Source organism: Hippopotamus amphibius, chromosome 9 (assembly GCF_030028045.1).
Source record: "Hippopotamus amphibius kiboko isolate mHipAmp2 chromosome 9, mHipAmp2.hap2, whole genome shotgun sequence".
Taxonomy (NCBI): Eukaryota; Metazoa; Chordata; class Mammalia; order Artiodactyla; family Hippopotamidae; genus Hippopotamus; species Hippopotamus amphibius.
The window spans coordinates 36338357-36363920 of record NC_080194.1 but is presented as its reverse complement, the minus strand read 5'-3'; the positions used below and the strand labels follow the sequence as shown (position 1 = coordinate 36363920).

The 25564-nt window shown below is 47.5% G+C and overlaps 1 protein-coding gene across 17 annotated transcripts in view; it reads left to right on the top strand.

Annotated features, from left to right (window-relative positions):
- PPFIBP2 (PPFIA binding protein 2) overlaps window positions 1–17785 on the top strand; it is a 145713-nt gene extending 127928 nt beyond the window's left edge. For 13 of the 17 annotated variants that reach the window (XM_057748903.1, XM_057748909.1, XM_057748900.1 and 10 more), the window contains 10 exons: window positions 352–493; window positions 1167–1295; window positions 8492–8642; window positions 8922–9033; window positions 9244–9332; window positions 9653–9775; window positions 10971–11096; window positions 11755–11943; window positions 12869–13045; window positions 15039–15189. In XM_057748903.1, coding sequence (XP_057604886.1) covers window positions 352–493; window positions 1167–1295; window positions 8492–8642; window positions 8922–9033; window positions 9244–9332; window positions 9653–9775; window positions 10971–11096; window positions 11755–11943; window positions 12869–13045; window positions 15039–15182 — 1382 coding nt within the window. In that variant the 3' untranslated portion in view covers window positions 15183–15189. The other 4 variants (XM_057748917.1, XM_057748906.1, XM_057748907.1 and 1 more) reach the window with 3 other exon arrangements.
- Window positions 17786–25564: the final 7779 nt, after the last annotated feature.

Sequence of the window (25564 nt, the reverse complement as noted above, 5' to 3'; positions counted from 1 at the left end):
AGCCAGGTCCCCCTCCTGCCTATATTCCCGTGTCTCCCTGGGGGGAAAAAGAGGAAGCTCCTTGCTGGAGTTATCCTGCAAGTTCTGGGATCCCATAGTTTTAGAATTTGAGGACATTCCCTCACCCAGATTTGAAACCTTAAGCTCACTAACTCCCCGGAGAGAAAACGTGGAGCGTGCCTGAGCCCCTGCTGGTCTCTGAGATCTCCCCGTGAAGTTCTGCCCTGAAGGCAGAGCTGGGCAGACTCCTCCCGACTCCCACTAAAGGGATGGCCCAGGCTTGGGGAGTGGGTTTGCAGAGGTCATGTTCCTTCCTGTCGTTCACATATCATTTCATTCTTTCAATCTCAGGAGACACAGAAAGTGGCTGGGACGACAAGGCGGTGGCCAATGACCTCTCATCCACGTCCTCGGGCACCGAGTCCAGCCCCCAGTCTCCCCTGTCACCAGACAGTAAACGGAGCCCCAAAGGCATCAAGAAATTCTGGGGAAAGTAAGTTGGTGGTGGTGATCGTGATGAGATTGCTCAGAATTCATATCCTCCCTGACTGGGCAGAACGTCGCCACAGCCCCGTTTAATTAGATGTTGGAACAGCAGTAAGCGCAGAGCAGCAATGTGTAGAGAGAAGACTTTGAGTTGTTTCTTAGGGCCCAGAGAAGGAGCGCTATGAAAGACAGCCCTTAAATATAGCCTGTTGCCTTATGTGTCATTCATTTCAGGCATCGAGCCATCCCGCAGACCCTGAGCACGTTCTCTGCCACTTATGCCACATGTGCTCTGGAGAGACACATGCGTGAGATCAATTTCTTCCTCCGCAGGGCTCAGTCTGTGTCTTAAGAAATCTTTGAGGACAGAAGCCTGAGTCCTTGGGGGCCCTGCTGACCGAGTCTGCGACATGAGGCAGAAACGGGGGCCTCCTCCCAGGCAGCAAGCTGCACTTTGACCCCCAGGGAGAGGGGCCCAACCCCAGAGGCAGGGTTAGAATCGAGGCTGGGTCTGGCCGAGGCGCTGTCACAGGCCTTGACGCTGGACCTCTGGGGAGGCGCTGCGAAGCAGGGCCATCCAGAGCGCGGGTGTGGCTGTGAGGCCCTGTGTGAGAGGGGGCGCGCTGACTGCCGGCTTCCAGCCTGCCCTCTGACGGTCTCTGTGGATTCCCTCCACACAGAATCCGAAGGACTCAGTCAGGAAACTTCAACACTGATGCCCCGGGGGTGGCCGAGTTTCGGCGAGGTGGGCTCCGGGCAACTGCAGGGCCAAGACTCTCTAGGACCAGAGACCCCAAGGGTCAGAAGAGGTAAGTCTCCCTTCAGTCCATCTACAAAGAACCGTGTAAACTCCTAGCCCAGGTGGAGTGGAGATGGGGGCCGGGTGCCTCAGAGCCTCCAGAGATGGAAGGCAGAGATGGAAGCCGGCAGAGACGGAAGCCTCCAGAGATGGACTGCCAGGGGTGCTGGGGTGGGGCGGGAGGTGGTGCTGCGGTCCCCCGAGGACCCAGCAGCCCTGCACAGCTGCAGTCCACCCTGCGCAGGGCCTTGGCATGCTAGGTGGAGAGGCTCCACTGCAGCCATTCAGAGCACAGATTCTGGAGTCAGAGACCTGGGTTGCAATCTCTGCTCAGCCGCTTCTAGTGATGCGCCCTAAGCCACGTTATGTAACTTTCCTACACCTCAGTTGCCGCATCTGTGAGGTGAGGGGTCAAAAACAAGTGTGTGTGAAAGTTCTTATGAGGATCGCGTGAGCTCTTGCACCTCTAACGCTGGTATCAGCTGTCCGCCATTCAAGGGTCACCTTCCCCCAGGAGACTGGGGAAAGAGTAGCGCCTGCCTCTGGGGTGGCCCCCTCCTTCCCCCCAGACCTCCGCAGAAGGGTGGTGGGGTGCCAGTCTGCCCGTAGCCCTCGTGACACACTGCACCAAACCTTCCTGAAGGGATAACTGGAAGGGGCTGGAAAGGGATCCAAATGGGAAGTTTTGCATGACTGTTCCCATCACACCCTAATGAAAAAGCACTGAAAAATGGTGGACCCCATCTGGTCACCAGCTTTACCCCCCGTTCCTCAGATCTCCCTGCTCCGAGAAGAGCGTCTCCCTTCTGACCTGCCCAAGCGAATCTTTACTCCTGTGTCATAGGGAACCCCTTTTCTGTACCCTCTGCTCCCACCAGACGATTCCTATAATACTGTCTCCAGTAGAATGTCTCCTGAAGTCTGAGTTCTCAGCCAAGGTCAGGCTTCTGCGGGCCTTCCTCTGGATTGAACTGTGACATTTTAAATCTAACCAAACAGTGAAAAGGAAGGTTTAACGCTCTTAAATTTCACCCACCCCCCCACCCCCCCAAGAATGCCATACACCAGTGCCAAGTGCAGGTAATTACTGAGTAAGATGTGCACAGCTCACGTGTTAATCCTAGAAACAATACAGTCTAGATCCCAATGGAGGGAGAAGAATGTTTCCCTGGTGCGGCATGCTGTTCACAGGCCTGCACCCCGGGGAAGGGAGCACGCGTGGAGGCACACCCCGCTTCCCTACCCAGCCCCACCCAGGTTCCTAGGCTTTGCCAGGCACTCCTGTGTACACACTCAGGACCTGTGGTGAGCATCCCCAGATCCATCCTCCAGGTGCCTTGCAGAGAAACCTGAGGATGTGTAGCCCTCCTGGTCCTGCTCCCCCAGGATCGAGGAGTGGTGTTTGCCCTTCTGGTCACAAATGTAAATGCTCAGTAAACCCTAGCTTTTAGAGGCTAGAGAATCTAAGGATGTGGTCTGAGAAGCCAGAGACCAACTCAGAGCCATTAGAAAATAAGCCAAATGAAGCTATCCACATATTCCATGATAAGAGGATTCTAATCTACTTGGTAGTCTTCTGACCTTAGATATGATGGTTCTGAGATGAAAAAGTAAAGCCACCATATCTTGAATGATGAATTTTTGTTCCACTTCTGTCTTTTCTTTAGGATTGACTCTTTTTTTTTTTTTCTTTTCTTTTTTTAAATACATCCTTATTGGATTGAAGGGGGAAATCACTGGTTGGTGTGTAAGGACTTTTCTAAGACCCTGAGGCGTTTTTCCGTAGAGCAGGACTGCGTGGTTAAGGGGGCCCACTCACAGTCTGCCAGGTCACTGGTATGGGGCAACCAGCGTAGGGAACTTTCTTTGCCAAAGGCAAAACTACAGTCCAGCCACAGGGTTGCTTTGTTTGGATGTCTTTGTGCTTTGTTAATAGTAACAGTGTGTGACGAGGAGGATGGGAACGAAGGCCTGATGAGACTGTATGTTTATTGCAACTGTGCTTGTGGTAACAAAAATGAGTTTGCTGGTGGGAAAGAAAGGCCTTTATTACTCTTAAACTGAAATGTGATGTAATTATATGCTAACATCCTCTGGTATGTATAGTTTGTAGATATTTAGGTATAGCCTTAAAAAAACATCGTCGCAGATGATTGAACTTGGTGTACCCCCCCAAAAAAAATAAAAAAACAAAAAACAAAAAACAAAAAAAACATCCTCACCAACATTCCTATAGGCGAGTTCCGTTATTATTGAAAGTCTCCTGCCCCGATCCTTTTTTTCCAGTGAAGCAGTTGTTTAATATAATATTTGATGATGACATTCCATAGGAACTCTCTCAGGTTATAGAAGAATAAATTTTATGATTTTTTTCCGGTTTTGGTGATTTATGTTCCATTCGGCACTGCTGTACAGCGAGTGCTCACTGCACCTACATACAGCCTTGTCAGCACTAGGTATTTGCAGCTTTTCTTTGTTTAAAGTTCTTGTTTTTTAGACCTCCCAAAATTACATTTTTATTGTTACTTTAGTTTACATGTTTATCTTATTTCTTCTTTTGTGAACTGTACATTTTTGCCCATTTTTTATGTAGTTATCTTTTAATTATTTAATGACTGTTATAGATTTCTATCTGTTCTCTATATATTAAGATACCAAGCCACATCTAAAAATTGTGACAAATTATTTTTTAGGTTTGTTGCAGGATTTTACTTTGATATATGAAATTGTTAGGTTTGTGTAAAATGAAGTTCATCAGCTTTTCTTTGTGATTTCTTTCATTATTTTGTTTTTAAAAATTTCGATTATTTTTTAGAAACTGGTTTTAAACTATGAGTTTAAAAAAGTGTTTTAAAAACTTTAAAAGTCATCCGTTTGGGAACTTATTTTGGTGTATGGTGAGACAGATCTTTTTTTCCCCCGAGAAAAAGTAGAATGTAATGTTTGACAGAATTTAATGCCACATGGCTGGATCCCATCTTTGTGGAGGGGTTTTCGGAGTTGGCCTACAGGGGGACTCTAGCTTATGAGGGGTCTCTGATCGGACTGCTTCCCTGCTTCAGGCCCCCACTTTACTGCCTTTCCCCCATATTCATTGTCAGTGTCAGGTTTATCGTGAATGTAAGGAAGCTTAAGCTTCAAGGTCAATTTACTTGCCTGGACCCCTTCCACAGTCCAGAGAGGGTCCAACCAGTGTATTGACAAGGCCGTGTGTTTTGAAATTTTTTCATAAGTAAGGTATTTCAAACAAACAGTTTTAAGACTGCTGACTCTTTACTCCAACTTTCCCTTGGTCTACACTTTGCCAGTATCAGATGACACTGGAATAGCCGTGGGCATTTGGGGATCTGGCTCTGGAGAAGTTGAGTTGGGGACCCATTTCGTTTGGGGTTAGCGGGATTATGTTTATGTGGTTTGCAGTCACTTCATGTTTAGTTTACTTGGGTTTAGTTAATTAGCTGTCCTGCTATAAGATGGCTTCCAATGTGCCAGTGTGCCCAGCATCCTGATACAAAGATGCAACGTCAGAGATCTTGCACCAAATGAACTTGTCCTCTGGCATTTGGCTTCAGAAGTATGAGGGGGTGGAAAAAGAAAGCACATTTGAAATATACAAAACCAGAAACTAGCTAGTCTGTGGAAATTCTTTCCAATCATCAGATTTGCCAAATCCTAAGCAGGAGATCTGGTTCTCTGGGATGCTTAGTCAAGACAGAAGTCCTCTCTTTTCAGAAATGCACTTACTAATGAAATATATACATATAAGTGCACCCTGTTTTCTCCATCTACCATGGAAATGGACTCTTTGATAAATCTCACATCATTTTAACTGCAATTTGGAAAGATGTTTTGGAACATGTCAATAAAACAAGTGGTTTGGCTGTATATGAAAGGTACTTTCTCTGTCACCTCTAAATTATTTAATAGCATGTTTAGCTGTGGCCCTGGACGAGACTATGAGAGATTCTGGCACTGACAGAACCCCAAGAGTTGGGGAAGCTGGGTCTGCTACTGTGGGAACAGCACAGGCTTAGGAGGACAGAGACCATTCATAAAGGAGGAAATGGGAAGATGGTCCGAGGGTAGAGGAGCATCAGGGCTCTAGGGTGTTTTGAAAATGTCTACAGACAGTAGACTGTCTAAATTACAGTCTCAAAAACACTTATTTCTCCTCAGAACTGAGATATCCCTCTTGATACATAGAATATTTGTTTCTTTCCAATTCCCAGAAACCAGAAAATAAACGAAATTAAAAACTAATAGAATGTGAAATAAAAGTGATAAAATGAGCATTGAAATTGAGAAACTATTCTGGTAATAAGAAAAAAATAAATTAAAAAAATCCCAGATCAAACGAAAAGCAATAATTCACTAAGAGCAACAGATAAATTCCAAACAGTTCCTAGATTATTTATATAAAGTGAATTTTATGAATACATTGGCAAAAGAAAATTTCTTGCTGATTTTACATGATATTCTGACATTGACCAAGATGATGTTGCCTAATGTGCCACAGCCACAAGGACATTAAATAAATGTTATCAACTCAATGTTTAAGATTAGCACTAGAAAACTTGAACGCTATGGAATTTGACAGCTCACATCTAAAGGACACCTGGTAGAGGTTTTCCTAAATTTGATGATTCTAAAAATGTATTTGACAATAGCATTTATAAATTGTGAAGCTGAAACTTAAAAAAAAAAAAAAAAAGCAACTATCAAAATTACAAATAAATATCGCTCAATCATGCTAGACTGAAAGAAAGCATCTCACAGAAAATATAGCCCCACCCCATCCATGGATTCACACAACCGCAGATCAGATTTCCACTGGTTGAATCCGTGGGTGCGGAACCCACAAATACAGGGCTGAGTGAACTATGCCATTTTATATAAGGGACTTGAGCATCCCTGGATTTGGGTGTCTACGGGGATCCTGGAACCAATCCCCTGGCAGATACAGAAGGACAGCTATGTTATAGAGTTGTTGACATATGATAAAGCAAAGAATATGCACCCCAAATATGAAGGTAAAGTAATACAGAGGTATATCTAGGGGCTAATTAATAAAAATTTTATTTTTTTGGATTTCACAATATCTTTTCAGTTTGAGTAGATTTGTAATTTTTTTGATTTTTCTTTTTTTAAATTAATTTTTTGGCAGCATTGGGTCTTAGTTGAGGCAGGTGGGATCTTTCATTGTGGCGCACGGGCTTCTCTCTAGTTGTGCTGGCGGGTCTTCTCTTCTCTAGTGATGCCACGTGGGCTCTGCAGTTTGTGGCACACAGGTTCTCTAGTTGAGGTGCTTGAGCTCAGTAGTTGTGGTGCACAGGCTTAGTTGCCCTGGGGCATGTGGGATCTTAGTTCCCTGACCAGGGATCAAACCCGCATCCTCTGCATTGGAAGTCGGATTCTTCACCACTGGACCACCAGAGAAGTCTCTGTTTTCTTATTCTAAATACTCATTTTGTTCCTAATTCCGTATTCAAATCGTGTACTTTTCTTAGCAGGCCCCCCAAATATTATAAGTTCCAGGTCTCAAAAAACCTGGATCTGCACCTATTCATGATTCATTAAAACCCAGGCTCCAGGCTGAGTGACAAGCACTTGCTCTAAGGCACCCATTGTCTCCAGCACTTGTTCCAGAATGGTGCTCTATGGTCATCCTGGCCCTTTAAGGAATTCCCTCACTTTAAGGATTTTTTTTTTTAACATCTTTGATGAGTCAAGACCATGATTAAGTTTTTTAAATTAATTAATTAATTTATGGCTGCATTGGGTCTTCATTGCTGTATGCGGGCTTTCTCTAGTTGTGGCGAGCAGGGGCTACTATTTGTTGCGGTGCACGGGCTTCTCATTACATTGGCTTCTCTTGTTGTGGAGCACAGGCTCTAGGTTTGTGGGCTTCAGTAGTTGTTGCACGTGGGCTCAATAGTTGTGGCTCACGGGCTGTAGAGCATAGGTTCAGTGGTTGTGGTGCATGGGCTTCCTTTCTCCGTGGCATGTGGGATCTTCCTGGAGCAAGGCTCGAAGCCATGGCCCCTGCATTGGCAGGTGGATTCTTAACCACTGCGCCACCAGGGAAGTCCCATAAGGAATTTTTTTAATGCCTCATCCAGGCATTAGAAAAATAAATTTTTAACCAGCATTTTAGGAATACTTTCTTGGAAGGAATCTTTTGGCATAGCTAGTCGTCTCCATTCCATGACTCCTCCTTTATTTTAAAAAATGAATATAAAGCTGCTTTGTCACGCTCCACCCCTCCCCGCCCCCAAGACTCAATTGGGAATCTGAGTGTGCCATTATCTTTATCCTTTAAATGAAAAATTGATGTCTTTAAGAATTGATGGCTTTGTACTACCCAGGCTTCCTGCCTAGGAACGTGATCTAGCTCTTCCTTTATTCATGTCTTCTTTATGCTGCTCCGGTGAGTGTCAGAGTCACCACCTCCCCCCCTCCCCACACGCAGTCACACAGGACCCACACATTCCTTGTAAGGGCAGCTCCTAGACATTTTATAATTTTGGTTGCTATGAGAATGGATTATTTTAACAAAAATGCTCGTATCTCTGCATTGATGGTATATTGAAAATTACTGATCTGTGGATGTCATATAAATATTAGGAGTGTCTTTTATAACTAGCCACCTTACTGAGTTCTCTTGGATTTTCTAGGTGGGCAGTCATATCATTTGAAAAGAATGGCTTTTTTTTTTTACTTCTACCTTTCTAACAACTAACTATATTTTTAATTTTTAATTTATCTCTCATACTCACTGTAACTCTCAGACCAGTGTTCGTAGTGTGATTAAAAAAAAAAATGCTGTCTTTTATTAACTTTAATGTGAATGCCCCCAGTGTTTCAATGGTAAATAAGGCATTATTAACTATTGTTGACTGGAGGAGGGTTTTTTGTTTGTTTGTTTGTTTGTTTTTAATGTTAGAGAACTGACACCCTTTTCCTAGTTTTCTAAGCATTTTCCTAAAAACGATATTAAGCCCTGTGCAAAACATGATTCAGACCAGGTGTTATCCTGGGAAACACTCATGTCTGTCTCAAATGAGTGCGTTGTAGTGGGATTTTGTTCAACTGGATCCCAGGATGGGGGCTGTTTGTTTAAACCTAGTCCCTTTTTGTGAGGCGCTATTATGTTCAGACAGAGCCCAGGCTCTTGCTAATGGGGCCATGCTGTTTCCTGTTTCCCAGTGACGCCAACGCCCCCTTCGCCCAGTGGAGCACAGAGCGTGTGTGTGCATGGCTGGAGGACTTCGGCCTGGCTCAGTATGTGATCTTTGCCAGGCAGTGGGTGACTTCTGGCCACACTTTACTGACAGCTACCCCTCAGGACATGGAAAAGGTAAGGGCTGAGCCCTGGGTGAGGAGACTCCCATTTTTCCCCAAACCAATCCATAGGGAGCTGAGGTCCCCCATTCCTCCACCCACCCTGCCCCCACACACAGGAGGGTGGACAAAGGAGGCCGAGATTCTCTCCGTCACTGCAGGTTGTTCCCAGCGCTGGGCAGAGGTCTGCTTCCTTGTTCCACCCGGGTGGTGTATCTCCACCCAGACATAGCAGCCTCTGAGAGCCAGGGCTGCCCACCGAGATTTCACACCTGTCTTCATCTTTCACTTTCAGGAGCTGGGAATTAAGCACCCTCTTCATAGGAAAAAGCTGGTTTTAGCAGTGAAAGCCATCAACACCAAGCAGGAGGAGAAATCTGCACTGCTAGACCACATTTGGGTGACACGTAAGGACAGGCATATGACTGTTATGTTTCTGGTGGCTTCCTGGGAATGTGTGTCTCAAAGACAGCTGTCTCCTTGGGACAGGCAGGCGGATTACTAAACTTTAGGGGAAATACAGCTGGAACACAAAATGATAATTTGCTGCTGCTTTTTTTTTTTTTTTTTTGCATCCATAGTCTCTCATTTCAAATTTCACTTCCCTGTTCCTGTAGGCTGGCTTGATGATATTGGCTTACCCCAGTACAAAGACCAGTTTCATGAATGCAGAGTTGATGGGCGAATGCTGCAGCACCTGACTGTGGTGAGGGTCCTTCCTCCAGTGTTTCTGTTGTCCCTGTGAGCATCCAGCTCAACTCAGCTGTCCCCATGGTAGTTATTTTAAACTTGACTGCACCACCTCCCTCATGTCCTTCCGGTCTTGAAACAGTGTCGTTTGTCACATAAGAGGTCCCAAGTAGCAGAGCACAAACCACTGTGCCAAGGAAAGCTGTTGCTGTGTCCATGTGCATTCCAGACATGTGGTTAGACCACTTGTCTATGTGTGTGGTCCGGGGAGGAGGCTCGGGCAGTGTTTATCACTTTGGAAGCTCTGGTTCATCAACTAAAACTTTCCTCTTCCAGAATGATCTACTCTTCCTAAAAGTCACCAGCCAACTACATCATCTCAGCATCAAATGTGCCATTCACGTGCTGCATGTCAACAAGTTCAACCCTCACTGTCTGCATCGGCGGCCGGCTGATGAGGTGAGAGCAGGACACTGCCTGCCCAGGTAGCCCTGAGCCAGGACACCTGTAACATCAGGTGTGAGAAAACCAAATGACATAGTCACAAAGTGGCTGCATTTTGGACCATGGTGCTGAGGATTCTTCCCTTTGCTAGGGCTTCATGGTGCCCCAGCATGCCTGAGGCCTGAACTCTGTTGCACAGCAGCCGCTACACTTCCAACTCCCAACTCCTTTGGGGAGATGCATGTTATGGGCTGGAAGGCAGTAGTAGCAAGTCTTTCAAAGTCATCATAATGATTAAAGGAGATGAGGAAATGGAGCAAAGGCGAGGGAGGGGCAAGGCAAAATGGGAAGACGGTGTTAAAGTGGGGCAGAGGAGGGGAGAAGAGGAGCCCATAAGGAACCAGACATTTCAGAACAGAGCTCCTTATGCGCAGGTAGAAAATCAACTGACCTCCAGCCCCAGGAGCACAGGGAATCCATGAGCAGGTTTTGCTAGAGAAGAAATAGTGGAGCTAAACCCAGCAACCCAAAGACTGGAGAATTCACTGATAACGTTCCCTGAACCTCGGAGCTCTGGGCGGGCCCTGAAGCTACAGGATTGTCAGTCACATCCCATCTCCTGTTTCCTGGGAACTGAGACTAACCCTGCTGTAAGAGTAACTCAGCTTTCCAGGGGATTAAAAACTCGTATCTCTATCCTCCATCCCCTCTTTTCTCCCTGTTGTCCCTGTTGAACAAACATGTTTTGAATGCCTTCTGTGTGTCAGGCACAGTGCTGGGCACTTTGAAGACCCAGATGCCACTTGAGGGCACTTAGCTTTAAGTATCTTAATGTGTGTTCTCCTAAAACATTTGGCCACAGCAGTGAGATCTTTATTCTGTAAAACACTCAGCTCATAACTGATAGTCCTCTTTAAAGTTCTGTTGAGTCACTGAATGAATAACTCCATGCTTTCGTGTGGTAGTTCCAGAGTAACCAGAGAGTTAGGGAGTAACGGGATTCTGGAATCAGATATCTCAGAGCAGGAGATTCTGCAAGTTCAGTGAGAGCTTTATTTCTTGGAAACTGGGAGGGCTCTCAGGCAGCTGGCCTGGAGGCCCGGGTCGGTAGGCGTGAAGGTTGTCTGGCGTGGCATCGGGGGCTGGCTCCACAGAGGAGCAGGGTAGGACCTGCAGGCCTAACTTCTCCATCTCCTCCTCCCTGTTTCAGAGTAACCTTTCTCCTTCAGAAGTGGTGCAGTGGTCCAACCACAGGGTGATGGAATGGTTGCGGTCCGTGGACCTGGCGGAATATGCGCCCAACCTTCGTGGGAGTGGCGTCCACGGAGGTCTCATTGTGAGTGGCTCTTTGGGCTGGTCCCCCTGCCTCGGTGCCACCTGGGCTATCCAGAAACTGATGTCTTAAGGACTAGACATGCATCCCAGTAAGAAATGTTGATACGTCGTCTGAACCCCTTGCATAAATTGAAGTCTCGAAGTATAATTTGATCATTTGTGGCTGAGATTTCATGAAGACAAGATGGCTTCTGGAGAGGCTTCCCCAGCCACAGACCGGAGGCGTCCAGGACAGAGGGGCTGCCTGAGAACTGCCCGCTAACCGGGCAGCTCCACCTGCTGCTGGAGGAGCACAGGGCTGGGGAGGGAGGCGGAGGCCACCGAAACGTAACCTCCTGCTTGGCACGATACGATCTGTACCAGCACTCAGGTCTGTCAAGTGGCAAAGCCAGCAGGGAAATGGGGAAGGGGTGGCTCAGATGTCGCCCAGAGTGGACCTGGAGAGACAGCCGTATCTAAGAGGGCACAGCTCTCGGCTCGTCAGCCACAGAGCCGGGCCCTGTGCCAGGGAGAGGGACAGGAGGGGGACACAGGACAAGTGGATGAGCCTCAGCCCCTGCCCTGGAGGCACCCGGGCCCATGGGGGCCTGTTTCTCAGTGTCATCACCTGGAGCCACTGGTGGCCACCACTGGGTGGCTTGTCTGTGCTTTCCTCTTAGATCCTGGAGCCACGCTTCACTGGGGACACCCTGGCCATGCTTCTCAATATCCCACCACAAAAGACGCTCCTCAGACGCCACCTGACCACCAAATTCAGTGCCTTGATTGGCCCTGAGGCTGAGCAGGAGAAGCGCGAGAAAATGACCTCACCTGCTTACACGCCACTGACCACCACAGCCAAAGTCCGGGTGAGTTGCCAGGCCCTTTCTGGGGCCCGCCTTCACGTGGGCTGCCTGGACAAGGAGGCTCTTTTGGCTTCTGCCTTGGCTTCCACCTGTGGTTTGATTTTCTGTGACTCTCGGTTAGGCCAGTTCCTGGCCACCCTTGAGTCCAAGGGTGTGCAGGTTTCTTTGCACAGAAACGATATACAGGCAGCATGGAGTCCTCTCTCCCAATGCTGCCTTGACTCGTTTTGTAAAGCAGACAAGTTTCCAAGTGTGGGTTCCTTTTGGTCAGGCCCATTTGCGTGCCATGTGGGTTCCTGGTCAAAGCTGTCTTGCCAACGCAAGGAGTGTCCCTGTGGGTAGCCAGCCCTGATTGCCTTGTGCTGTGGAGGCGGCCAGCACGCAGCTACCCAGAGGTCCTGAGGTCATCCAAGCAGCAGTGCCGTTCACTGGGGCTCTGAATAGCACAAAGCCCGTTCCATCTGCCTGAGCTGCCCTGCCAACTCAGGACAGCTCCAAAGCTGGAGCAGGGAGGAAGGGCCACCTAGGGCTGTCTGTGTGGCTTCCCAAAGTGCTGTGAGTAGTAGGCGGGGAGTGCTCTCCATGTGGTGCCAAGTCCTCTGAGCTCAGCCCCGATACAGGCTGCGGCATCCTCTGCGAATCCCCAGTCCCCCTGGGGAATGTAAACGCCACTAATGGGACGGCAGAGCAAGAGCTTTGGGCACGGAGTCTTGGAGGAGCAGCTCTGCTCGCTCAGAGTGATTTATCTGTTGGCCTTTACCCAGCAGGGCAATTGCTTACAGGAGCTCTATTTTGTTAAGAGAGTTTTTCTAGAAGCAGTTTGCCTTATTCCTTTCCTCGTGGGCCTGCTCTAAAATGTATTGTCAGTGTTAGCTGCACACCAGCTTGATAATCTCTTTCTCATAATCTTGTGTCTGCTGTGTTTTAGCCAAGGAAACTGGGATTTTCACATTTTGGAAACATAAGAAAAAAGAAGTTTGACGAATCAACAGACTACATTTGCCCGATGGAGCCCAGTGACAGTGTCGGTGACAGTCACAGGGTCTGCAGTGGCTACCGGGGTCTTAGCCCCCTCAGTGCCCCTGAACTGGATGGGCTGGACCAGGTGGGACAGATTAGCTGATGCCTTTGTCACCTGTACTGTCTGTGCGCCCTGAGAGCTCACAGTAACTCTATGTGTGTCACCACGTAACCGTACCTCACCCCCTGTGTGTGTGCATGACTCGCAGAGAACATTCCAGCCACTGTGCACCCTGGGGCCAGTCTTTCTCCTTATCCCGAGGGTGGCTAGGTATGGAGCTGCATCTTTGCTAAGGAGCCAGGCTTGGGGATTCAGGAGGAAAGACACTTAAAGATGCTTGTACGTTTTCAGTAAGTCTCATTGTCCACCTTCAGCACCAGTGGCAATACTCAAGCTTGGACACAGGTCCAGAGACCATGGACAATCCCGAGAGGCTCAGCTCTCAGGCCCCTCGGCTGCGCTCCCATTGAGGGCAATCCCAAGTGCCTTAGGCCTGTGACCAGTTTTGGCTGAGGCTGAAGGGACAGCAGCAGGGACTTCTGCCGCAGTGACAATGGAACTGTCGTGCCTTCTTTCAGAGGTGGTCGCTTTCTGGTAATAAAAACCATATTTATGTAGAAAGCAAACAGCACAGCCTATCTTTAATCTTGCCAAGGGAAGTGAGTGGGACACATCTAGAGATGCAGTGCTTCTCAATGTGCAGCTCGAGAACTGAAGCTGCTGAGCTGTGTCAGGATTTGCGGGTGTCCTGGGCGAGGTGGCTGGAGCAAGGAGGGACCCCCATCCTTAGGAGGAGGTCTGCGGCCTCGCTTCAGTTTCCATCGCCCAGTGTGAAGCTGCGAGCCACTTTGTGCCTCACATCCTGACTGGAAGTCACATCTGTCACGTAGACCCTAGAGTTGGTTTCCATTCCAGTGGGATGGGCTACCTAAGTGAAGGGGGTGTGGGGAGACCGGGTGGCCTCGCTAGAAAGGCTCTGTTCTCTCATGTCTTGTGCCAGCTCCGCTGTGACTGACCTCACTGGGCCCGTAACCCTGTGAGGGTTGGTCTGTGTTGGCAGAGCTGGGACAGACCTGGCCTCCTGATTTAGAGGCTAACAGAGAATGGGTCTTCCAGATGGGCCTGATCTGGCCAGGGACAGAGGGAGGGGCACACCTGCCAGTCTGGGCTCCGGCTCATGAGGTCCCAGTGAGTCCCAGTGCAGCTTTTGGCTCTACTGGGTCCCCTGGGCCTCGTCTGTAGAAGCGCGACAGCAGCAGCATTGACTGGCGGATGGGGCTGGGCCCCATGACCCCAACCTGAACACTCTGATTCTGTCCCAGATGGAAGAGATGCGAAGATTTGATTCTTAAACTACCAGCAGTCTCAGGCCATGGCCTTCTGGCCTCCCCCGAAGTGGAGGAGGCCAGATATGGGCACAGGCTTGCCAGCTGGCACGGCTGCTGTCTGATCCCAGGGCCGGGACCACTGAATGACAGGTGCTCCCCGGGGCTGATACCTGGGCACTGCAGTTTAGAGCCACAGTCGGGCATGTTTTATCCCTTGTTTCTTATTGTGTCCTGGTGGGAGAATCTCTGCATGTGCCTGATTTCAAGCCCTGCATGGGATTGTTATGTCACTAATACTCTGTGCAGCCTCAAGCAAGGCCTGTATCACTCTGTGGGCCCCAGTTTTCCCACCTGTAAAATGATGGGTTATACTCGATGCCCTCAAAGAGCACATCTACAGTGTCCAAATAGGTTTGGGAAAGAAGGAGTGGGCCAGCATTGCCTGAGAAGGAGGGGAGGGAGGACACCGCGGCAGCAGCTCCCCAAGGAGGCCTGGCTACACCTGTACTGGGGCATCAGTGTCTGGGGTCCCGCTGGTGCCAGAAATTGTCAGTGTGTTCAGCATCCTGAAGGCCTTCGTCCGGGCCACTCTCTGCTCCTGGAAATAGCTGGAGCACTGAACCTGTGCTAGAAGGCTGCTCTGACAGGGCTCGTCTGTGCCCTGCTCCTGTGTCCCCTTAGTGCTGGTGCCGGGGTGGGAATGAAGGGGAGTGTGTGTGGGGGACACTGGAAGCTCTGCCTTTCCCCAGGGACAGCAGCAGCACGTGCCCCACCCATCTGTCACTCCTCGGGGCCTGGCCCACTCCGTGCCCACTCCCCTGGGGAGCAAGCCCGAGCAGGACAGGATTCGCGTGCCACCTCTGCAAGTCACAAGCTCGGTCCACGTGCGCTGACCAGGCTGCTGCCCATTTTACAGATGGCACCTTCGGAAGGCACCGTGACGCAGATAGGGCTCCTCTCCCAAGACATTCGCCGCCTCACGGTAGGACTCGGACCCTGTCTCCACAGTGGGACAGGTGCTAGGGCAGCTCCAGAGCCTGTGGCACCCGTGCCCCCGCCCGGAGAGAGCAATGGGGCTGGGGCTGGAGCCGGAACCCGCCCTGAGGCAGAAAGCGGCCCAGAGGCCTTCTCTGTTGGCCACTGCCAGCCTTGAGCTGAAACCAGCTAAGGTGTGCTAGGTCTCGGGCCTTCTTTCCAGGCCCAGGGCTGGTAAGGAAACCAAGACGATCAGCAGCTCCAGGTCACCTGCCTCGTCAGCCCCAAGCGCAGGCCTCGCCCCGGGCCAGCGGACACGGGTCTGCCCTCTCCTGTCCATAAGGCACACACGCCTCTGACGTCAAGGACACCACAGGCAGGCGAGTGCAGCCTGGCGGGTGCACTCCGGAGGCTGGCAGGCCTGGTCCCTGTCTGGGACCTCTTGCAATCACTGTGTCTCTCCAAGCCCTGGCTTCCCCATCTGTCAAGCAGGGCTAATAATATCCTCTTTGCAAGGCTGGTAGGCAGACCAGACCTGACAGTCACAGGCCAGTCACAAAAAAAGATTCATATTGTTGAGGCCCTGTGCCTCCTGGGCCTCAGTGCTCCTAGACTGCCCCGGCACTGAGCCCACTGGCCACAGCATCCACCCCGTTGAGGTCTTTGCTGGTTTACTGAGGCAGGTTATGAAGGCTATATCCAAGGGCAAGGCAGGGCCAGGGGTGGGGGAGTGTCTCCCTGAATCCAAACAGGAGCACTTTTTTCAGTTTGTTTTTTTCTTGGCTCACACACTGGAATGAATCCACCCAGCCTTGCCGTTATCACTTCTAATAGGCCTCTGGAGGCCTTGAAATAGCAACTTTGCTTCTAAAGGTAGGAGCAATTTACTGTTGATAGTGTTGTCTGTTCCGACCCAATACGTAGGGTCCCTGGGGCACCATGAACTTACACAGTGCTGGTGTCAGGGCCACACCCAGTGCCCTGCTGCTGCCCACGTAGTGGCCACAGGGCAACCTTGACCCAAACGCTGTTGAACGGTTCCTTGGGCCGTGTCCTTTCAGACTCTGTTGAGCCAGGACCAGCTGCTGACCGACTCCCGCCTGACGGCTCCCAACTCTGAGGACTGGAGATGACGCTCTTCGTGGCTGGCAGCCCAGAGAGGCACGTGTGGGGCCTGAGTCTGCTTCGATGGGGAGCTGGCCCACAGCCACCCGCGCAACCCAGGCTGGGCTGCAGGGCATCTCCAACGCGGGTGCTGACAGGACGAAGCAGGGCTGAGGGACAGATGTCCAGGAGGTGGCTCACATGTTCTCAACTGTGCTGTGCTCTTCACCACAGATCCTGTACCTTTTGTACTTTTATACATGGACTGTAGGCCACTTTTGTGGGGAGGGCAGTGAGATGCCAGCACAAGATGCCATGACTCACGCCATCCCTGGTGACAGCCAGGGGCTCTTACACCAAAGGGAAGGGCTGTGAGTCATAAACGCTTCTCTGGAAAAAAAAATTCTGAATGTTCTGAGCTGGGTGACATGGTAGGAAGCCCCTCCCAGGCTGCTTCCATACAGAGGCCTGTATTGTATTTCCATGCCCAGGAATCTGGCCAGAGTGACAGCAGGGACGGAGTAACGGACTCCCTTCCCACTGCCCTCGAGCTACCCTTGTCGATAATGGTGTCCCAGGTTCTCAGAGCTGTGGGCCTCCCAGCAGCTGAGCAGAGGGCCCTTCCAAGCCTTTCCCTCGTCAGCCTCAGCGGCAACTGTCTGATCAAACAGCTCCCCCCAGAGGAAGGCCCCTGGGCACCCAAATCAACATTTCCACTGCAGCACATCTCAGGTATGTCCTACCTCAGGGAGAGGTACCTGCACACCAGCCACACAATTCCCTCCCAACCAGCCTTCCCCCTTAGTGATGGCCCTTCTTCCTCCCTATGGCAACTCTAGCTCTGGCCTCATCTTTCATCTAATTTCCACGGTGGGTCTCCTACTTGGTCCCTCAGCTTTTCTTTCCAGTTACTCCCCTCCAGGTGTTCTCTATCCCATCCCTAGAGGGACCTTCCCAAAGCACTGTTTCATCCTGTTACCTGCTGAGAACTTCTTAGTTCCACAACTACCACAGATTAGCGTTCAAAAGCCTTAGCACCCAAGACTCTTTTGAATCTTCAGCATTCATGAACCTACTCTCTAGCCTGTGTTTCTGCCTTTCCCCCACCACGAAATGTATTTTTCTCCTAGTCCCTGTCACAAAGCTGGATCCTGCTTGCTGAGGTCCAGAACAGCCTCTTTCAGGAAGCCTTCACTGGTGTTAGGGTTGGAGGTCTTTGCCCCACCGTGCTGTCTGACCTTGAGCCCGAACACTTCCTGGCTCACCTTGAAGTTGTGTGTCATCTTTCTCCCCTTCCATACCTACCCTCAACACGGACTCGCTGAGCACCTGCTGTGGATGGGTTTCTGTACACACAGGAGTAAGACCCAATCCTAGCCCTCAGGGGGCCCAGGAGATCCATGATGCTATGTTCCCCATCCGCTTATTCCCTCATATGTGCAGGGTAAGCCCCTTCCGTTCTGGGCTAAGGACCACTGGGGATACGGGCATGAATGTCAAGATCCTTGCCTGAGAGTGTGGATGGTCCAGTGAGGGGGTACAGATCTATCTCAGAGAAGAAAGTGCTGAATGTTACAGATGCTCCAACAGAAGTGTCTACAGCCCCAAAGAGCAAATTGTCATTGTTAATGGAGGGCTGGGGACAGGGACTGAAAAGGCTCCAAGGAAGATGTGATACTTGAATTTTGAAAGATGAATCAGGTTCCTCAAGTATACCGGAGGGGAAGGGCACTCCAGGCAGATGGACCTGAAACATCCCGGCACTTCCAAGGACGTGCATGACGTCGGTATGATGAGAGCAAAGTTTCTTGACGTCTGCACTGCTGTCATTTGGAGCTGGGTAAGTCACTGTGCTGGGGGCTGTCCTGTGTGCTCTAGGATGTTTAGCAGCATCCTGGCCTCTCCCGCTAGATGCCAACAGCACCTCTCTACTTGGGACAACCAAAAATGTCTCCTGACTTTCACTGAGGGACGAAATCACCTCTAGTTGAGAACCACTGGGCCAGAGAATGGGGTGGAAGTGAGGGACCCAAGAAAGGGAGAATCTGGTGAGGTCAGCTGGAGCCAGATTGAGGAAGATTTTGTAAGCTTGGCTCCTGGAATTTATCTTGACACAGGGTGTTCAGATAGCGGCTAGTAAAAACAGAGGTCTAAAGCAGGGGACAAGCATGGTTGATTTGTGTTTAAAAAAAAAACAGCTGAGGGTAGGACATTATCGTGCAGTGCCCAGAACTGTGTCTCTGAGTAGGGAACTCGCTGAGGATGCTCTCAACAGGCGGACGGAGGAAGGCTAAGCTGCCGCTGCCTCCCCCGACTCCCACCTTCACTGGCCGCCTGAGAGACCAACCTGTGTTAGGCTGTACTGCAGAGAACTCTCTCGAGCCATGTTCCTCTCTCTCTCCTGTATCTCTTCGCCCCCACCCCTGACACACATACACATGTGTAAGTGACACCAAGTTCAAGCAATGCTGCTACAGTTTTTGCAAAAAGGGAACAACTTGGAGTTAAACTCAGGTTTGAAGCCCAGCTCTGCCATCTACTGGCTGAATGACCTGAGGATAATAACTTCATCTCTAACTTGGAGAACAAAATCCCCACAGAATTTCTGGCTTGTTATGAGAATTATACAAAATCAAGAGCAGGGGGGAGAGCTGTCAGGATGGCAGAGTAAAAAAGACCCAGCGCTCACCTCTTAGGAGCACACCAAAATCACAACTATCTGCAGAACAACTATCAATGAAGAAGACTGGAACCTACCAGGAGAGATCTTCTACAGCTAAAGATATAAAGAAGGAACCACAACAAAACAGGTAGGAAGGGTGGACTTGCAATATAATCAAATCCCATTTACACGTCCCCCCTACCCCTACCAGGGTGGGCAACCCACAAACTGGAGAATAATCGTAGTACAGAGGTTTTCCCACAGCAGCAAGAGCGCTGAGTCCCGTGTCAGGCTACGAAGCCTGGGGGTCTAGCATGGGGAAGATGAGCCCCCCAGAGCTGCTGTTTTTGAATGCCAGTGGGGCTTAACGGCAGGAGCCCCACAGAAGTGGGGGGAGTAGGGACTCCACTCAAAGGGCACACACAAAATCCCACGCACACTGGGATACACACCGACCTGCTAGTCTAGGAGAGCCTCCTGGAGAGGCGGGGGCAGGTGCAGCTCCCTCTAGGGACAGAGACACTGGTGGCAGCCACCCTGGGGAGGATTCAGGAGTGTGACCATGGTTGATGTTAGCAGCTGACATCTTGGCTCATTAGCTCCAAGTCAGGCCCCACCCAACAGCCTACAGGCTACAGTGCTGGGACACCTCAGGCCAAATAACTAAGTGGGGACACAGCCTCACCCATCAGCAGACAGGCTGCCTACAGACTAAAGAGCCCACAGCTGCCTCTGGACTCACTTCTAGACACGGCCCAACCCACCACAGGGCCAAGACCCAGCTCTGCTCTCCAGGGGACAGGCACTGGCCCCTCCTACCAGTAAGCCTGCGCAAACCTCTAGACCAGCCTCAACCACCAGGGGGCAGACACCTGAAGCATGAAAACTATGATTCCCCAGTGGAGGCCAGACCCTACCCTGGGACCAGCTGGGCCCAGGCCCTGCCCACTAGCAGGCCAATGCAACCTTCAGGACACAATGGACCCCATATTCAACAGTGTCAGGGACTGGTGCCCCCTCCACCAATGACCTTAAGCTCTGGGGTCCCTGGGCACTGCAGCTAGACACCAGGAAACAGCTCTGGCTGCCAGTAGTCTGGCACTACCCCAGGACCTGGCTTCACCTGCCAGTGGGTGGGCAACAGCCCCAGAGTCTTCAGGGCTCTGACTCTGCCCACCAGTGAGCCACCACTAGTCCTGGGAGCCTGCTAGGGTTCCACAACCAACTAGGGGCCAACCAAGCCTACCAGACTGCCTACATGGTCAGCCTGCCACAATAGAAGGACCCACACAGCTCTATTAGGGTGAACCCTAGACCATATAGCTTGGGTGACCAGAGGTGTGTGCACTGCTGGGACACATAGGATGTCTCCTACAGAAGGCCACTTTTCCAAGGCTGAGAAATGTTAACTAACCTACCACATTCGTAAAAATACAAATAGCAAGTTAGACAAAATGAGGCAGCAGAGGAAGTCACTGCTGCTGAATAGAAAAAAGGAAAAAGGATGAAAAGAAATGAGGTTAGTTTGAGACCTCTGGGACAACATCAAGCACACTAATATTTGCATTATAGAGGTCCCAAAAGGAGAAGAGAGAAAGGACTTAAGAAAATATTTGAAGAGATAATAGTTGAAAACCTCCATAACCTGGGAAAGGAAATGGTCACCCAAGTTCAGGAAGTACAGAGCCCCATACAGGATTAACCCAAAGAGAAACACCCCAAGACACACTGTAATCAAAATGACAAAAAGCTAAAGAGAGAATACTAAAAGCAAGGGAAAATCAACAAATAAAATACAAGGGAACTCCCATAAAATTATTGGCTAATTGTCAGCAGAAACCCTGCAGGTCTGAAGGGAGGGGCATGCTATATTTAAAGTGATGAACAGGAAAATACACAACCAAGAATACTCTACCTACCAAGGCTCTCATTCAGATTTGAAGGAGAAATAAACTTCACAGACATGCAAAAGCTACAAGAATCCAGCACTACCACCAAACTAGCTTTACGACAAATGTTAAAGGAAGTTCTCTTGGGAAAAAAAAAAGGCCACTACAGGAAACAAGAAAATTATGGAATGAAACAGCTCACTGGTAAAGGCAAACATACAGTACAGGTATGAAATTAGTCACACACAAAGCTAGCAGGCAGGTTGAAAAATAAAAGTAGTAAAACCATCCATATCCACAATAAGTAATTAAGGGATATGCAAAACAATTACATGTAAAATATATCAAAAAGAGTAACTGTGAGGTTTGGGAGAGTACAACTGTAGGGTATTTAAAATGCATTTGCAAGTAAGAGATCAGCAACTTAAAACAAACATGTATACACATAGACTACTATACAAAAACCTTGAGGTAACTGCAAACCAAAAATCTATAATGGAAATATACACAAAAAAGAAAAAGGAATCCAAACGTAACACTAAAGATAATCAAGTCACAACAGAACAAAAGAAGGGAAGAAAAGACCTACAGAAATAAATCCAAAACGATGAACAAAATGGCAGTGAGAATGTTCAGGTTGATAATTACCTTAAATGTAAATGAATTAAATGCTCCAACCAAAAGACATAGACTGGCTGAATGGACACAAAGACAAGATCCATACATTTCCTGCCTACAAGAGGTTCATTTCAGATCTAGAGATGCATACAGACAAAGTGAGGGGAGGGAAAAAGTTATTTCATGCAAATAGAAATCAAAAGAAAGCTGGAGTAGCAATACTTATATCAGACAAAATAGACTTTAAAAATTTAAAAGAGACAAGGACAGTACAAAATGATCAAGAGATCAATCCAAGAAGCAGATATAACAATTGTAAATATATATGCACCCAACATAGGAGCACCTCAATATATAAGGCAAATATTAACAGATGTAAAAGGAGAAATTGATAGTAACAATAATAATAGTGGACTTTCACACCCCACTTACATCAATGGACAGATCAGACAAGATCAATAAGGAAACACAGGCCTTAAATAATGCATTAAATCAAATGGACTTTGCTGATATTTATAGAGCATTCCGAAAGCAGCAGAATACACATTCTTTTTAAATGCACACAGCACATTCTCCAGGATAGATCACGTGCAGGGCCACAAAACAAGTCTCAGCAAATCTAAGAAAACTGAAATCATATCAAGCATCTTTTCCAACCAGAAGGCTATGAGACTAGAAATCAACTGTAAGAAAAAAAAAAAAACTGTAAAAAAAACACATGGAGGATAAACAATAAACTACTAAACAAGCAATGGATCAATGAAGAAATCAAAGAATACCCAGAGACAAATGAAAATGAAGACAACGTTCCAAAATCTATGGGATGCAGCAAAAAAAGTTTTAAGAAGGAAGTTTATAGTGATATGAGCTTACCTCAGGAAACAAGAAAAATCTCAAACAACCTAACATTACACCTAAAGCAAGTAGAGAAAGAAGAAGGGACAAAATCCAAAGTTAGAACAAGGAAAGAAATCATAAAGATCAGAGCAGAAATAAATGAAATAGAGACAAAGAAAATAATAGCAAAGATCAATGAAACTAAAAACTGGTTCTTTGAGAAGATAAAATTGATAAACCTTTAGTCAGACTCAAGAAAAAGGACTCAAATCCATAAAATTAGAAATGAAAAAGAAGTTATAACTGACTCCAAAGAAACACAAAGGATCACTGCCAATAAAATGGACAGAAATGCACAAATTCTTAGAAGGTACAACCTTCCAAGACTGAACCAGGAAGAAATAGAACATATGAACAGACCAATTAACAGTACTGAAATTGAGTCAGTAACTTTAAAACTCCCAGCAAACAAAAGTCCAGGGCCAGGTGGCTTCACAGGTGAATTCTATCAAACATTTAGAGGAGATAACACCTATCCTGAAAGTATCCCAAGAAATTGGAGAAAAAGGAACACTTCTGAACTCATTCTATGAGGCCATCACAACCCTGATATGAAAACTAGACAAAAATATCACGAAAAAGGGACTTCCTAGGTGGCACAGTGGTTAATAATCCGCCTGTCAATGCAGGGGACATGGGTTCGATCCCTGCTCCAGGAAGATCCCACAAGCTGCAACTAAGTCCATGTGCCACAACTACTGAAGCCTGGGTGCCTAGAGCCTGTGCTCTGCAACGAGAAGCCACCACAATGAGGAGCCTGCACACCACAATGAAGAGTAGCCCCTGCTTGCCACAACTAGAGAAAGCCCATGTGCAGCAACAAAGACCCAATGCAGCCAACAAATAAATTTATTTTAGAAAATATATCACAAAAAAAAGAAAATTACAAAACCAATACTGCTGATGAACTTAGATGCAAAAATCCTCAACAAAATAGTAGCAAACCTACTCCAACAATACATTAAAAGGATTGTACACCATGATAAAGTGGGATTTGCCTGAGGGCTGCAAGAAGTTTTCAATATCCACATATCAATCATTGTGATAGACCACTTTCATAAATTGAAGAATAAAAACCATATCATCTCAACAGATGCAGAGAAAGCTTTTGATTAAAATTCAACATCTATTTATGATAAAAACTCTCTGGAAAGTGGGCATAGAAGGTACATACCTCAACATAATAAAGGCCATATACGACAAACCTGCAGCTAACATCATACTCAACAGTGAAAAGCTGAAAGCATTCCCTCTAAGATCAGGAACAAGACAAGGATGTCCACTCTCACCTCTTGTATTCAACATAGTTTTGGAAGTCCCAGCCACAGTAATCAGTGATGGAAAGGAAATAAAAGGAATCCATATTGGAAAATAAGTAAAACTGTCACTGTTTGCAGATAACATGATACTACATATAGAAAAAACTAAAGGTGCCACAGAAAACTACCAGAAGTCATCAGTGAATTCAGTAAAGTTGCAGGGTACAAATTAATATACAGAAATCTGTTGCATTTCTAAACTAAGAATGAAATATCAGAAGAGAAATTAAGGAAACAATCCCATTCACCACTGCAACAAAATGAATAAAATACCTAGGAACAAGTCCAGCTAAGGAAGCAAACAACCTGTGCTGTGAAAATTTATAAGACGCTGATGAGAGAAATTGAGGAGGACACACAGATGGAAAGACATACCGTGGCCTTGGATTGGAAGAATCAATATTGTTTAAATGGCCATGCCACCCAAGGCAATCTACAGATTCAGTGAAATCCCTATCAAATTACCAATGGCATTTTTCATAGAACTGAAAAAAAATGTTTTATTTCATACAGAAACACAAAAGACCCCAAATAGCCAAAACAATCTTGAGAAAGAAAAATGCAGCTGGAGGAATCATGCTCCCTGACTCCACGCTATACTACAAAGGTACAGTAATCAAAACAGTTTGATACTGGCACAAAAACAGACACACAGATCAATGCAGCAGGATAGAAAGCCCAGAAATAAATCCACACATTTATGGTCAATTAATCTATGATAAAGGAGGCAAGACTATACAATGAAGAAAAGACAGTCTCTTCAATAAGTGGTGCTGGGAAAACTGGACACCTATGTGTAAAAATGAAATTAGAACATTCTCTAACACATTCTCTAGTTATACACAAAAAATAAACTCAAAATGGATTAAAGACCTAAATGTAAGACTGGATACTATAAGACTCCTAGAGGAAAACATAGGCAGGACACTCTTTGACATAAATTGCAATATTTTTTTGGACCCATCTCCTAGAGTAATGGAAACAAAAGCAAAAATAAACAAATGGGATCTAATTAAACCTGAAAGCTTTTGCATAGCAAAGGAAACCATCAGCAAAATGAAAAGACAACCTACAGAATGAGAGAAAATATTTGCAAATGATACGACTGACAGGACTTAATTTCCAAAATACACAAACAGCACATACAGCTCAATATCCAAAAAACCCAAAAGACCCAATCAAAAATGGGCAGAAAACCTAAACAGACGTTTCTCCAAAGAAGACGTGCATACTGCCATCAGGCACATGAAAAGGTGCTCAACATCACTAATTATTAGAGAAATGCAAATCAAAACTACAATGATGTACCACCTCACACCTGTCAGAATGGCCATCATCAAAAAAAATCTACAAATAATAAATGCTGGAGAGGGTGTGGAGAAAGGGAATCCTCCCGCACTGTTGGTGGGAATGTAAATTGCTTCAGCCACTATGGAGAATAGTATGGAGGTTCCTCAAACTAAAAATAATGTTGCTTACATTCCCATAATCCTACTCCTGGTCATATATCAGAGAAAATTCTAATTTGAAAAGATACATGCACGCCAGTGTTCACAGCACAATTCACAATAGGCAGACACAGAAGCAATCTAAATGTCCATCAACAGATGAGTGGAATATTACCCATAAAAAAAGAATGAAATAATGCCACTTGCAGCAACATGGATGGACATAGAGATTATCATACTAAGTAAGTCAGAGAAAGAGCAATACCATATGATATCACTTATATGCGCATTCTAGAAAAATGATATAAATGAACTTGTTCACAAAACAGAAATAGACTCACAGACATAGAAAGCAAACTTATG